This window comes from Nothobranchius furzeri, chromosome 7 (genome assembly GCF_043380555.1).
Source record: "Nothobranchius furzeri strain GRZ-AD chromosome 7, NfurGRZ-RIMD1, whole genome shotgun sequence".
In the NCBI taxonomy this organism is placed as follows: domain Eukaryota; kingdom Metazoa; phylum Chordata; class Actinopteri; order Cyprinodontiformes; family Nothobranchiidae; genus Nothobranchius; species Nothobranchius furzeri.
In genome coordinates, this window is record NC_091747.1 from 54,905,882 (window position 1) to 54,920,836 (window position 14,955).

At 43.1% G+C, this 14,955-nt stretch overlaps 1 protein-coding gene across 1 annotated transcript; it reads right to left on the reverse strand.

Moving 5' to 3' along the window:
• Positions 1-8: 8 nt before the first annotated feature.
• On the reverse strand, positions 9-14,369 carry pdk3a (pyruvate dehydrogenase kinase, isozyme 3a). Its single transcript, XM_015955326.3, has 12 exons — positions 13,977-14,369; positions 8,730-8,871; positions 8,557-8,628; positions 7,333-7,517; positions 7,164-7,253; positions 4,659-4,736; positions 4,508-4,584; positions 4,303-4,404; positions 4,115-4,222; positions 3,893-4,006; positions 2,092-2,212; positions 9-463 (listed from the first exon to the last, which is right to left on the reverse strand). Exons 1-12 carry the CDS (start codon positions 14,077-14,079, stop codon positions 381-383), a joined length of 1,275 nt encoding a protein of 424 aa, XP_015810812.1. The 5' UTR covers positions 14,080-14,369; the 3' UTR covers positions 9-380.
• Between the last annotated feature and the right edge of the window lie 586 nt (positions 14,370-14,955).

Sequence of the window (14,955 nt, forward strand, 5' to 3'; positions counted from 1 at the left end):
CAGACAAATGAGACACACAGAACAGATTTCTTTATTGTCAAGTTTGTACTGCAAGTTGATTTCATGCTGAATCACATCAGAATCCTCATTGTGATGAAAGTTGTTTTGTTTATGTGGATGGAAAACAGTGATCACTTCAATCTATATATTTATAGATATATACAGCATCCACAATATATTTATTTGTTAATATCCTCTGAAATGGTCCAGGTAGAATCTCTGACGACAGAATCATTGAGATTGGAGACTGGAGAGTGTATCCTAGGACCACTGACCACCACCTTCAGTTCTATTAGACATCACTTCATTTACAGCAGATGTGTCACTGAGTCCCTCAGGTTGACTGGCAGGTTTTCAAAGGCAGTGGCAGTGATGAAACTCTACAGACAGGCCTGAAACATGGAGAACCTACAGGACATGGAAGCTTTCCAACACTCAGTCCTTCTTGTCACGTCAGAAGAAGCTGGAGGAGAAAAGGGAAACGCTTCAGGTGGATGAAACGTCCCACTGTCTGCTTTAAACACGCGTTCAGGCTTGAACTCGCCCTTTTGAATCATTTAAAAATAATTCAGTCAGCCTAGAATTTGACTTGGTTATTGATAGTTTCAAATAAGCTTAGTAAAGTGCCTCAAAACATTTAACAAGTGAGAAAATATACAATTGTTATCCTACATTTCAGTGCCCAGAAACATTTTAGACTTCTTTGACCGTATTCTTATCCAACAGCTCCTCTTTGTGTGCCACATGACTTCTCCTTGTATAAATAAGAAAATATATAAAGCATACAGTTGACAAATTATAATTAAACTATCAACCACTGAACAATCTGTCAGCTACCAATTCACTTTAGCTGCACCTTCTAAATCATAATAAAACAGGTGGATTTTTAAAATGTACAAGCTTTGTTCAAACTCATTCAGAAGACTCCAGAGATTCGTAGCAATTCAAGTCAGGCACGGTGAAGTCCAAAGCAGGGTTAAGTTAACGGGTCCGAGCAGCAAGCGTGTCACTTATCATGGCAGCAGCACAAATTCAAGACATGTAGAGCTGCATCCTTTACTCAGAAGCAGCAGGTCCAGTTTGTTCTACGAGGGGTTGAACAATACGTCTTGCTGGTGTTGTTGCAGCCACTCAGCAGACAATGCTGGAATGAACCGGGGTGTTTTCACACACCCGTTTGGTCCTGTAAGGCTGGACCGTGAGCAAAAACGTCCAACGAGAATCGACATCCTCTGTCAACAGTGAGTGGCTGGTTAACTTTAGAAAAGAAAGCTAAACAGGTCAAATAGAAACACAAACTCGTACGTTTTTATCACGTATCCTATAAAACAGCTCTAGCGCAACCTTGAAGGTAGTTTTAAAAACATCACCCGTTCCTCATATCGGGCTTCCTTTTATTTATTTATTTTAAGTTCTAAAGCTTTAAAAATAATTTGAACTTTATCCTTTTCTTCCTCAAAAGGTGCTAGATTTCAAAAATGTTCTCTGACTGAAAAAAAAACCCATAAAGGAGTGCAACCAAGACTTTGCCATGCTGAAGACACACTGGCCAGTCAAGCGTCCTTCTTTAAAAGAAAAAAATAAATAAAAATAAAAGAAATGAAACCTCCTCCTCTTCTTCTTCCCATTTTCACTGACACTAACCTCTCCCTGTGTTTTCAGAATGAGAAAGCATTTCCCGATGTTGAGAAACACTCTCAATCAGCAGCGTGTAGCTTATTCAGCCACAGGGAGTAAAAGCTTGGTCAGCAAAGCCGGGGCAGGCCAAACTGCACGAGACAGAGGGAGAGATAGCAGTGATGCAGTGAGTTCAGCTCGATGGTCATGATTTCTACATTTGTCACCAAAGAACACGGCCATTTACAAATGGGAGATCACTGGGAGAATCTAGAGGAGGTTCAATGGACAATGAAAGCTGCGTTAAAGATGGTTATTGCCACTGGGTGCCAATTTAAGTCACCATAGGGATGTTAAAGTGAGTCTAATCCTAAACAAACACTCAGAGGCAATGGTTAGGTGTGCATGCTCCACGCCGAGCGCTACGCTAGTGGGCCAGACAGAATTATCTGTTGGCTTTGTAAATGGACTTGCTGGCATCTCGTGGCTCTTTGCTGGGGTTGCTCCAGTCGTCCGCCTCCGGACTGGTCTTGTAATGGCGCCAAGCTGACTTGTTGAATACAGGCAGGCGCTCAAAGGACTCACTGGAGAGGGCCTTTAGATGGAGAAACACAACAGCAAAGACATGACTAAGTATTGGTCTAGAGTTGTTGGTACCATCTAACGTGAAAGCTGTTATAACAAATCTGCAAACAAGCTAGGTTTTGAATGCAAACATTGTCATGAAACACTTGGGTATTTTCCCTGAGACGCTTCTGCCAAAACCAAAAACCCGCAATGCTGTATGAAACGAGATGGCGCTAAACACTAGTCATCATTTCTAGGTCCAAACGTCTTTTGTTGACTGTGACTTCACATAGTGTTTTTCCTTTTGGGACTCTGGTAGTTTGACCTAAAGTTAACGTGGTAGCAGCTGGCCGTTTCTCCTCGAGTGTAATGAATGGAGGACCCAGGGATGGGCGGCACATTTGCGAGACTGACAATCGGATGCATTACTGGCAATGTGTTTTAGACAAATGCGAGAAAAACACTCTTATTTTGTGTGGAATCCTTGGAAGCAAGCATTGCGCATTCCTGTATTCTGGAGGTCTGGCATGAAGGGGATAACTGAAAAAAAAAAAAGGGGGGGGGGGTTGATCTTTGAATTGTTTTCAAAAAGTAGCTTGCCTGAACTCCTATCCTAGCTTTAATGTATTAAAAGATGGGCTAATTAGCTTAGCAGTAGCTAAGATCAAACAGCAAGTTTTCACATGTAGGTTGAAATAAGCAACATATTATATAGTTAAATACAGCTCATGATCCTGCAGGTCAAAGGGCAAAAAGGTCATAAGGCCTCCTCCTCTGGGCTCCTCTACAGACACCAGCTTTGTGCCGCATCCTTTTGTCAATAATTTCTCATTATTAGCAGTGTTTGGAGAAACTAGAAAACCACACGAAAGTTGTGCGACTTCCTTCCTTTGTTCTAAATTCTCTTTATCTTTGGTTTCTATAATTTCACAGAAATGCCTTTAAATGTTCCAATGAGCCTGGACTAAATATTTGTCCTTTCAGCCTTCTTGATGAAAAATCCATTTCATTCTTGGGGGCTCATCCGGGATCGTTGATTTTTGGGGCTTTTCACAAATTTTCCTCCTCCCCCCCCCCCCCTTCTTTGTTTTCTGTGCATCCTACCATGTTTAAAATGGAGGTCAAACTGGACACTGTTGTTGCTCGTCCTATCCTTTAACAGTTTGACTGTTGCAAAAAGCAGAAACTGTTATTTATTCACTAAAGAAACCAAATCACAATGCAGCCTCACAGCCCTTAAATAAAAAGACCCTGTACTGTTTGAGGAAGGTAAGCATTATTCTGACACCTTCCTTCAGCCATGTTATGGGCACACGAATGGACAAAAATGCAACCAGTCCAGTTCTGATGAAATGACACGCCCCTCTTTAATAAGTTCCTGGTTCTTCTAACCTGTTGATGAGTTTCTAAAAGCCTGCTCTGTCATTCTGTATTCAGATAAAAACAAACTGAACTTTTCAGCTGCTCAGTTTTGTAACCATACACCAAAGCCTGAGGTGTACTTCTTCCTGCTTCCTATTTTTATCCACAGCAAAGCTACACGCCTTCTTACAATAGCACTCAACAGAAAGAAAAATCAAGCCTCAACAGGAAACAACGCATTTTTAAATGCATAAACACTGTTTTGAACTTCAACCAAGCTAAGTAAAATGTATTTCAGAGACAAACAAAACGTCAACACTTTTCACATTATGCTGAGTCATGTCACCTTCAGATAGATGACTGCATCTGTGCCCACCCCCTCCATGGAGTAGAGTTTCAGATCCCCCTGGAAGTATCGGGCATAGAGCCGTGAAATGGGTAAACCGTATCCAAATCCAGCCTGAAAAGTAAAAGAACATTTTTATCACACGAGTGTGTGAGATAAGAGTTTTTATTCTTTTTAATCAGCAGGGTAAACACTGATATTTGTTTTTGTTAAAGCACGAACCAGCGGGACAGCTCCTGGCTCCAGGCTCGGCGTCGGGGCAGTGGAGTACATGTAGTTAAAAAGTCGGTCGATCTTCCTCAGAGGAACGCCTCCTCCTCGGTCACTGATCTTAAAAGGAAATATCTGGAAAGTTACAAAGGACAAGCAGAGGCGAAAAGGTTCAAATAACGCTTCACTTGTTTGTTTACCTTAATTGAGAGATCCTCTTTCCCCAGAGTGACTCGTGCCTTTACAGGTGGAAGTCCCTCTGCGCTGTTCTCATGAAGCTCCACCGTCGCCCTCATGGAGTTCTGCAAACACCCACAGAGTTCAATCATTCATCTCCTTCTTACATTCCAATTAATTACATTTAAAAATCGGAGAACCGGTGGGTGCAAAAGCAGCTCCGCTCACCTTGAAGAGCTCAAACAACATGTGGAACAGATGGGAGGGCACGTACACCACCTGGATGGGCTTTTTTGGAGCCTTCACTGGAGGCAAGAGAGACAACTTAGCACCAAACACACATGCAGCAATTTGGGTGGAAAATTAAAGGAACTCTTACTGTTGAACTCCTCAATCTTGAGTTCGGGGGCAGCTAAGTAGTACTTCTCACACAACATCTTGGCAGTGTCATATGCATCTGATGGAAGAGCCAAAACGGGATGACTCAACAAAGTCGGAGACGCCGAAACTAAACAGTTTTAGTTCTGATCAGACTCAACAAAAAGCAGTCAGACATCTGAACAAAGACGTGTGAAAGGGGGCAGAGCATGTTGGTGGTTAGATCCCCGGCCCTTCAGGCAACAACACACTATGATCTGTCTGCATTTATGAGTGAGTGTAAAGAGAAGCTTGAAGGGAAAATTATGATAGGAATATATTCAACGAATGAAAGCAACTCACAAAGTGGGACGTCACAGTTTATCCTTACTGGTCATGATTTCCTTAGCTGGGTTACACGTGGGCCATGTGCACATGTAGCCGGGATTTTATAAAAGCCAATATCCTCCCACACCCATCTAGAAAATAAAATGGGTCCACACCACCTTGATTTCCGGAAAAACATCCAGTGCATTCCGGAGTTCATTCAGAAGCATGCCAAACCTGTAGGTGGCAGCAGTTCCCAAACTCTTCACCTGTGGTCTACATAGATCAGTAGCTGAGATTTTAAAAACAAGCTAGCGTAAACAGGTAGCACGAGATGTCGGCAGTGAGGATGCTGGCTATTTACGTCAACAAGCAAATCCCGACAACGGAGATTACGCTAATCTCCACTTTGGTCGGAGGTTTTGAAAGAATACTTTTAGGTGCCGTTTATCATCACTTTCCTGTGGATCACAGACCGAACCGTAGAAACAGATCATCGTTTTGTGGGATAACCCCCTCTGTGTGTACAGGGCCTCAGGTTGCTGTGACTTTCTAGGTTTTTGGCATGACAGAGTTAAAAACAACCTTAACATTTGGTCCGAGACTTGTTCAGGGTTGTTTTCACTAAACCTCAGATCAGACTCGTTTAAACTCCTGTCATTAGAGGGACTCAAGAGTCGGTAACTACAGGCTTCTCCGAGGAAAACACACCACTAGGATGCCAGTATTTTCAGGTTGCAGTGCTCTTGGCTCAGACCCAATCAGTCTGAACCCCAGCGCTGGAGCACCAATGAAATTTACCAACAAACTGGTCATGAACTGTGATTTAAAATAGAAAACACTTCGCTGATTTAGCTACTCTGCAGGGATGTGGTGATCCACGGTGCAGAAAGAGATCTACACCAACAGAGGAGTCACCAAAACTAAACCAGCTATAAAATCTTGAGAGTGAGTTTCAAACCCGCAATTATTCCTGAGCATTTCTGGAGTTAGAAAAAGGCACTAAGTCTCTGTATGCATCTCTGATCATGGAAACATTTGTGGGTAAATCTCAGCAGAAGTGCTCGTGGCCTACAGAAAATGTTAATCCCTTAACTCATTCGCTGCCAGCGTTTTTCACCGTTTTTACAGTTTTTTTATGAGTCACAGAACGTTGCGCGCTAGGATGATGTAGACGCCAAAACAACCAAAACAAAGCGAAGACTCACCTCTTACATCAGGAAGAATCCGCGCGTTTCGAGCATTATCTGTTCTGTCATAATCCATTGTTGAATTGTGATCGGCAGAAGCTTTTCCGGTTCGCGCCTCACTTTTATTACAGCAGCAGCCCAAAAAGATCTCCTAACACATGGATTTTCTGCTTCCTGATCACGTGACGTGTGATGTACGCAGATGAAGATCGGCTTTAGAGCTGAGATGTTTGTTCTCACGGTGCGGGGGCTCGTTCCGATGCCCACACAGTAAAAAAAATGCAAATGAATGAGTTAATTTAAAAAGAGTAAAAATTGTTTTATGGCGATTTATTTAGCTCCAAAGTTAGCATAGTAGCACAAATCGGAGCATGTCGGAGTATGAGTCTACATGAACACCCCACTGGAGAGACAAAACCCATCACTCCAGAAAAACAATTAGGGGCCACGCAAAATCACTCCGAGGACCACAAATGGCCCCCGGGCCGCACTTTGGACATCCTTGATCTGAACCATTCCAACAACTTTTGGCTTATTGTACAAACCAAACATTAAATTTTACCCGCTTCTTCTTTATTTGTAAACTTTTTACCTTGAGGGACTCGGTTAACTGTTGCTAGCTTAGTTTCCATAGCAACAGATGTCTGCATGAACTTGTCTAATACTTGCTTAGTCATGGTGACGGCCGAGTTTTTCACATGCACGGACTCTGGATGTGCTACACATCTGGAAGGCATTTATAAAAGGCCCCCGTGAGGTAAACGGTGCATACAGCCCCTCCATGTGTGTCTTTGCTCACGCTTGGGAAACAGAAGAAAGAGGAAAGGGAAACTAGGATACAAATATCTGCTCATTATTTAATGGTGATTTTTGACACACGTGGCTTTTTTTTTTGTCATCTCTCAATCAAAATTCCTCAGGTGAAAAGGTAAATCATCTGGAAGTAGATAGCAGAAGTCCAGTAGCCTTTATTTTCCGACCCTGGATGACCGGAAAGTTCTGAAACTCACCGCTGACGACTTCAGCTACGCTGCAGGTGGGATCGATGCTGCCGATGTGTTTGGGGTGAGCCGGGTTGGTGTCGTTACCAAACAGGAGGGCTGAACGCACAGAAGTAAAACTTTCACCTTACAGAAACAGCTCAGAGCAAACGAAAGCCCGCGCGTTTGTGAGACTCACTGTGCTGGTTGATGAGCATGCGGAAAGAAATGCGGTTGGTGTAAAAGCGGTCGAGGAAATACTGGATGTTGCTGCTGCTGAACGGGTCGAAGCCAAACTTCTCTTTGTACTCGATGACCCCTTGAGCCATGGTGGGAACCACATCGTTGTGACGGTTCCGGATCTCAATCAGAATCTCCAGAAAACTACAAAAAAAGATGAAAGCATGTGGATCAGCGTCTGATCTGATGTTTGGAAAATGCTAGTGACGATGCATTTTTGTCATTTCCATGTATTGAATTGAGAAATTCTATCTATAAACTCTCAACTCTTGATTCGGAAAAGGGTAGAATGCCTTCTCCGGGTCAGGGATGAGGCCCTGCCCCAAGTGGAGGAGTTTAAGTATCTCGGGGTCTTGTTCACGAGTGAGGGAAAACTGGGGCGTGAGATCGATAGGCAGATTGGTGCTGCGTCTGCAGTGATGCGGGCGTTGTACCGGTCTGTCGTGGTGAAGAGAGAGCTGAGTCAGAAGGCGAAGCTCTCGATTTACCGGTCGATCTGCGTTCCTACCCTCACCCATGAGCTTTGGGTAGTGACCGAAAGAACGAGATTGCAGATACAAGCGAACGGACGGATGGATGGATGGATGGATGAAACTCAATCTGCCGTTTCTTGCAGCAGGCTGAACAATTGTAAATGGTAAATGGCCTGTATTTGTAGCGCCTTCTAGAGTCCTGGAACCCCCAAGGCGCTTTACAACACAATCAGTCATTCACCCATTCAAACACCCATTCACACACTGGTGGGGATGAGCTACAATGTAGCCACAGCTGCCCCGGGGCGCACTGACAGAAGCGAGGTTGCCGATCACCGGCGCCACCGGTCCCTCTGACCACCACCAGCAGGCAACGTGGGTTAAGTGTCTTGCCCAAGGACACAACGAATGCAACAGATTGAGCGGAACCTGCAACCTTCCGATTGCGGGGCCAGCACTTAACTCCTGTGCCACCGTCGCCCAATTCTAGGAAGTACTTTAACTTTAACTGTGGAGACAGGCCTATACAAATTCCTGTCTGCATTTCTCTGTTAATCAGACGGAGTATTGTTATGATACAAACATGGAGTTACCTGTGCAGGGACTAAGGGGATAAGCTGCAGCCTGTACAGCCAGTGAGCAACAGCTGGACATTCTGTCCCTACGCGCTCCTTTCATTAACTTTTATCATAAAGTCAATATTCACTCACTCATTCAGAGTGTGAGGGTCCTCTGGCTTCCTATTCTCATAATCCAGCAGCTCCACGAAGCTCTGCATGTACCTGATAAAGCACACAGAGAGCAAAGGTCACACAGGCTTCCCAACAACGCAGCCGATCATAAAAGTTATTGTCTGGAAGAAAGCCAAAGAAAACGCTCTCACCATTTCTGGACGAGTCTGATGGAGGGCTGACTCAGCAGGTTATCAGGCAGCAGGTTGACTTCCCTCATGGTGTTGGCCAGCCGCACCGGCAGCTCCTTACGCAGGAACATGTAGGACGTCTTCTCGCACGCATTCTCCCTCCCTTAAAGACAAAGACACGTTTTTAGAGTTTCCTAGATTTTTTTTAATACAAATAAATGTTGGGAAGTTAAAGGGGATCTGCAATCCAGGTTCTCCAGTTAATCACCTGCTGCATAAAACCCAACTCGATTCACGTCGACGCCATATTTGATTTCAAAAACGGCAATTTTCACAAAAAAGCGACAAGTTTGGAGGTATGCAACAAAGAAGAAAACAACTTGACTTGTGCTTTTTACGGACGTTCGATGAACTGAAAAAGCTAACTGCTAGCCTACAAGCTACCAGCACAGTAAAGCCAAAAAGCAGGTAAAGATGTCCCACGACCGCTTATCTAAATCATCAAAGTTGTTTAGTGCAGTTTCTGGCCAGAAGAGGGCATCAGAGTGTAAAGTTTCTGACTCACGAACCACCGAAATCAGTTTAAAAAAATATCTTGTTAAAAGTTGTTTAGTGTTGCTTTAAAGCCAGTTTAGCGAGAACAAGCTAGGTTTTGAACACAAACATGGTCACGAAACACTCAACCCTCTCCTCAGGTATATTTCACGAGACGCTTCTGCCGGAAACCCGCATTTCAAAACTATACGAGAGAGATAAACACCAGTTGCTGTGTTCTAGCTCCAAACGTGTTTTAGTGTCCGTGACTTCAGATGGTGGTTTTTTTGGGGGGACTCTGGTAGTTTTTCCAAAAGTTAAAGCGGTAGCAGCTGGCTGTTTCTCCTTCTCTGATATTACTGAGCGGAAAACCTCACACCAGCGATGTTCTGTTGCTGAATACATGAGCGCGTAATGAGTGGAGGACCCTGGGAAGTGCTGTGGTTCGGCGAGACCGACAACCAGATGGTCCAATAGTTGCTTTCGGTCCAAAATACGTTATGGGTGAAACTTTTTAGACAAATGTGAGAAAACCACTTTATTAATTTCTTCTTTTTTTTAATCTCTACAATATATTTGTTTGTGTTTATGTTTATTCATTTAGCAGACGCTTTTATCCAAAGCGACTTACATTTCATAACCTATAGGGCATGTTGTGATCTGTGGGGGAAACCGGAGTACCCGGAGGAAACCCGCGCATGCATGGGGAGAACACGCAACTCCACGCAGAAAGGCTGCAGAGTTTCGAACCTGCAGCCTTCATGCTGCGAGGCAACAGTGCTAACCACTGCGCCACCATGCAGCCCATGCTATATTTATAGCTACTGTGTCAGAACATTGTTAAGAGGCATGAAAAACTATGTTTTAAGCTAATTTGTTTATCAAATTAACCATCGCAGCTTTAATATCACTCAGATTGTGAAACATGCAGCAAGTCCCACATGCATGTTGGCTTGCAAACGCATGAAAAGCACAAAACCAAACTGAGTTTGCTTTTGAAATTACAAAATTCAATTCAATTCAATTCAAGTTTATTTATAAAGCGCCAAACCACGACAAGAGTCGTCTCAAGGCACTTCACATAATAAACATTCCAATCCAGGTCAGTTCATTAAGCCAATCAGAAATAATGTTTCCTATATAAGGAACCCAGCAAATTGCATCAAGTCACTGACTAGTGTCAGTGACTTTACAGCAATCCTCGTACTAAGCAAGCATAAAGTGACAGTGTGAGGAAAACTCCCTTTTAACAGGAAGAAACCTCCAGAGAATCCTGGCTCAGTATAAGCAGCCATCCTCCACGACTCACAAAAGTAATGAATATCACCCAACCACAAAATGTGTGACGCAGTCTAGCTTGAAAAGATAAATAAATAACCCAAAGTCACTAATAAACACAAAAAATCATGTTCAAGTAAACTAAGTCAGGAAGACAGAACAAAGGTTGGATTTCATGAGCCTCACTGCTTCAGGGGAGAAGGTGTTTCTCCATCTGGACTTTGAGGCTGCCCAAGCTTCTGCCTGAGGGAAAGAGGGTGAATAGTTCATCTGAGCAGCTCCCATAGAAGACTGTTGTGGAAAATGTCAGGACACTGTCCACCACACAGCGATCCAAAGAAGTTTTAAAGCTCCCCGTCTGTCTGTAGCTGTAATTAATGTCAGACAAGAGCTTCAACAGATGCTGAAGTCCACATTAGGAAGTCAAAGCTCGTAAGAGAGAAACTACATTAGATCAATAATGAGACTCTTGCTTAAGATTTAAGTGGAACAGATGATTTATGTGGTGAAATTTCCCCGCTTTAGACCATTCAGTTGATGGGTGTCAGTATCTATCCTGACTGTGTTGGTACGTGACTTCAAGAGGCTAATGGGGTTAGAAATGTAACGACCCAGCAGGATTAAAGGGAGATTGCCACCGCTAGGCTAAAGGTTTACCCTGCATCAGCAAAAATGAAAGGAAACAAAAGAGATAAAAAACAAACAGACTTGGAATGGCACATCCTGTTTTCATGTCATGACTTGCCCGGGACCTGACTGAGAATGACTCGAGTAAAAATTACATTTCATTTATTCCCACCAGTCAGCCGTTTAGCCCCTGAACCTTCTTGATCCACAGTCTCACACACTTTCTGCTGCTCACATCCGATCCACAGCTGCAAGAACAAATTATGTAAGAGTGTGTCATCAGATGGATTAGAAAAAAGGCTGGAGAACAGTGGAGACACGGGCACTAACTTCACTCTTGTGTTTTGAGTCAACCACACTTGGTTTTCTCTGAAATTAAAACCTCAAGTTGATGTTAAAGGGGATGTTTTCTTAAGTTATAATAGTTCTATGGTTGATTAAAATAGACTTTTGTGAAGTTCTTTGTACAAAATACCTCTCAAATAAAGCAATTTGAGCAGATTTATTTGAGACATTTCAGTACCTTCCAGAATAAGCCATTTCAGGGCTCTGCCACTTTAAGAAAGCAAGCTGGAGCTGGCCAAGCTTCCCCCCACCCCCCCACCCCTCAGGTTGCTATTATCTGAGAAGTTCCAAAGCAGGCTCGGAGAGGAGTCTGCTCATCCAGGAGCAGCTCTCTCTTGCATGTAAGAGGTGGCTCTATTCACAGCTCCACCAGTAACTTTAGGCCCATTTCTAAGCTACCTTTTATCAGCAAAGTACTTGAGAAGGTTGTTGAAACCCAACTCAGATCCTGGTTTTCTAAGTCAAAGATCTCTGACCCCTTCCAGTCTGGCTGTCTGAAGCAGCACTCAACCGAGACTGCTCTAGTAAGGGTGCATAATGACCTCCTGATGGCTGCTGATGCAGGGAAATGCTCTGTCATGGTCCTGCTTGACCTCAGTGCAGCTTTTGACACTGTAGACCACAACGTACTACTAAACAGGTTAAATGCCCTGGCTGGGATTTCAGGTTCTGCTCTAGACTGGCTCTCTTCCTATCTCACTAACAGAACATTCACAGTGAAGTCCGAAACCTTCTCTTCAGATACTGCCTCTCTAAAATGCGGGGTCCCACAAGGTTCAGTTCTAGGGCCTCTACTATTCGCATTCTATATTCTTCCCCTAGCTGGCATCATTCAGTCTTTCCCAGACATCTCCCACCACATCTACGCTGATGATATTCAGCTCTATATGTCCTTTATGCCACACCAGTTGGACAGGCTGGCCACACTTGTACTCTGCCTGATCCAGATCAGTAACTGGCTGTCCAGCAACTTTCTTGTCTTAAATGCTAACAAGACAGAGACGCTGATCGCTGCAGTCCCGGAACTTCAGCCAAAAATCGAGCAAGAAATTGCCTCTTTTTGCCCATCAGCCAAGGCCAACATTAGAAACCTAGGAGTTATTTTTGATCCAGCTTTAAGTTTAGACTCACACGTCAAAACCATCTCCCGCTCTTGTTTCTTTCAACTGAGAAACATTTCAAAAGTCCGTAAACTGGTTTCCACCGCAGATCTGGGAAAAATAATCCATGCCTTTGTGTCATCACGCTTAGACTACTGTAACGCTCTTTTTACTGGTCTCAGCAAAACCTCCCTCTCACGCCTTCAAGCCATCCAAAATGCAGCAGCCAGACTCCGAACCAAATCCAGCAGACGAGCTCACATCTCTCCAGTTTTACAGTCCCTCCACTGGCTCCCGGTAGAATATAGAATACAGTTTAAAGTTTTAGTCCTGACCTATAGAGCTCTTAACAAACAGGCTCCAAGCTACCTATCTGAGCTTTTATCCCCACACACCACCTCTCGGAACCTTAGATCCACATCTGAAAACCTGCTGGCTGTTCCTCGAACCAGACTGAAAACCAAAGGGAAAAGGGCCTTTCAGACTATTGCACCCAGACTTTGGAACAGTCTACCTTCAAATCTCTGTCTTTCTAACACTGTAGAGGTCTTTAAAAATCATCTAAAAACTCACCTTTTCATCCAGGCGTTCCCTCCCTAAATGTTTCAAAAAGATGGCTTTGTTCAGGTTCACACCTTCACTTTGTTTATAGTCATGATTTTATTTTCTACGTTTATCATTGTTATTGTTTTTTTTATGTTTTTATTGGTTAGAGGTATTTGCCCTGATCTTTATCATGTTGTACAGCGCTTTGTGATTTATATCTGAGAAAGGCGCTATATAAATAAACTTTTACTTACTTACTCTATTCTAATTTACCAGTTTGTGACATCACAAACAGGAACATTTTTAAATGGCTTGTTTTAGGAGCATAATTCCAAAAAACAAACACTAACAGAAAACAAATGGATGGGTTTATTTTCACGTTTGGAGTGTTTATAGAGGCAGTAAGTAAGGCCCACATGGCAGCACAAACGGATGCAAAAAAATGAGTTTTGGATCTTGTGTCCACTTCAAACTATAAACAAAATCCTTAAGTCAGCTTAAATTTCAGGACTAAAACAATGACTCAGGCTTTTTGTGGCCCAGTAAGCAGACTGTTGTCCTAAACTGAGCTGAAACACCTGTGGTGTGCGTGTTAAAAACCACATGTTCACAGTAACGCACAAAGCCACCAGTTACCTGCGCTAACAGGTGAATGATAACTAAAAGGACACTTCTCTCTCGTCAATAACTCTGTCACCTCAGGACATGTTGGTCAGTTTCTATTAATAACCAGTCAAAGCCTGGAGGTCACGGTTGAAACCCACGTTAATCACCATTAAAGGCCCCTCTTCTTCTTGTTTTGTTTCCGTCCTCTACAGCTTCCTAGCTAGCTACTCACCAAAATCCAGGAACTGCTTGATGGAGAGCGGGGAAGGAGAAAACCTGGAGTAATACTCGATTTTAGGGTTTGTGTTTTTCAGCAGAGACAGAAAAATCCTCATTTTGAAAAGTTAAACGATGCTGTCTGGATGTGGACGTGAGAGACGAAACACAACCATTTCATCACATCACCGCCGGTGGCACTGGTGACAGAGACACAGGCAGTCCTTCTCTTCCATCGGTGTCCACATTTCCGATGTCCACAGTGGACATGAAAAGACGCGACTCATTAATGTCCATAAAATAACCGGAGAAGATACGATCGAATAACAATGCAGCTTCCCGAGTCTACATTTCGGGACATTCAGGTCGGCTCATCAACATAAAGTAGCACAAAGAAATGTGTTTCCGGCTGGACATTTCAAAATAAAATACATATTTTGGTTTCGACCGTGCGCTGGACACGAAAAAAGGACAATTAGTTGGCAGACATGAGTCTTTAAGGGGCTTGTATCGTGATTTTATAGTGTTTACTTAAGGTTGAACGGGTTTTTTATTTACATTGAAATATGATTAAATATTTACTGCATTTATATTTTGTTAGAACTATTTCTTTTTCCGTTTTACCACCGTTTTACTTCGTGTGTTGTTTACATTTTTAAAATATTTTACATTGTAAGTCCAATCTTTCTTTATCCGGTCTAACAAAGCTGGTTTGTACATGGGCGGAGCTGTGCTAATACTTTACTGTGGTTGGGTAAAAATTGGGAAGTGGCTGAAAGCTATCTTCTGATTGGTCAGAGCCATGTCAGTCAACCTCGTTCACGTTGGCTTGTTTATTTGTTCATCAATCGGTGGATTTTTTTGAGTAAAAGCTGCGTTAAAATTTCTTCTTGCTTGAAAAGGCACCGTTTATTCTTCCAAAAGAAATTTTTGGATTTTTATTCCGTTAAACACTGGAACAAATAACGTCATTCAATAAAAAGTCTCGGCTGCCC

Coding starts and splice junctions, on each gene's coding strand:
- pdk3a (XM_015955326.3), bottom strand. CDS start 14,079: ATGAGGATTTTTCTGTCTCTGCTGAAAAACACAAACCCTAAAATCGAG. Junction 8,872..13,976: donor CAAGCAGTTCCTGGATTTTG/GTGAGTAGCTAG, acceptor TTTGTCTTTAAG/GGAGGGAGAATGCGTGCGAG. Junction 7,518..8,556: donor GACCCTCACACTCTGAATGA/GTGAGTGAATAT, acceptor CTTTTTTTGTAG/TTTTCTGGAGATTCTGATTG.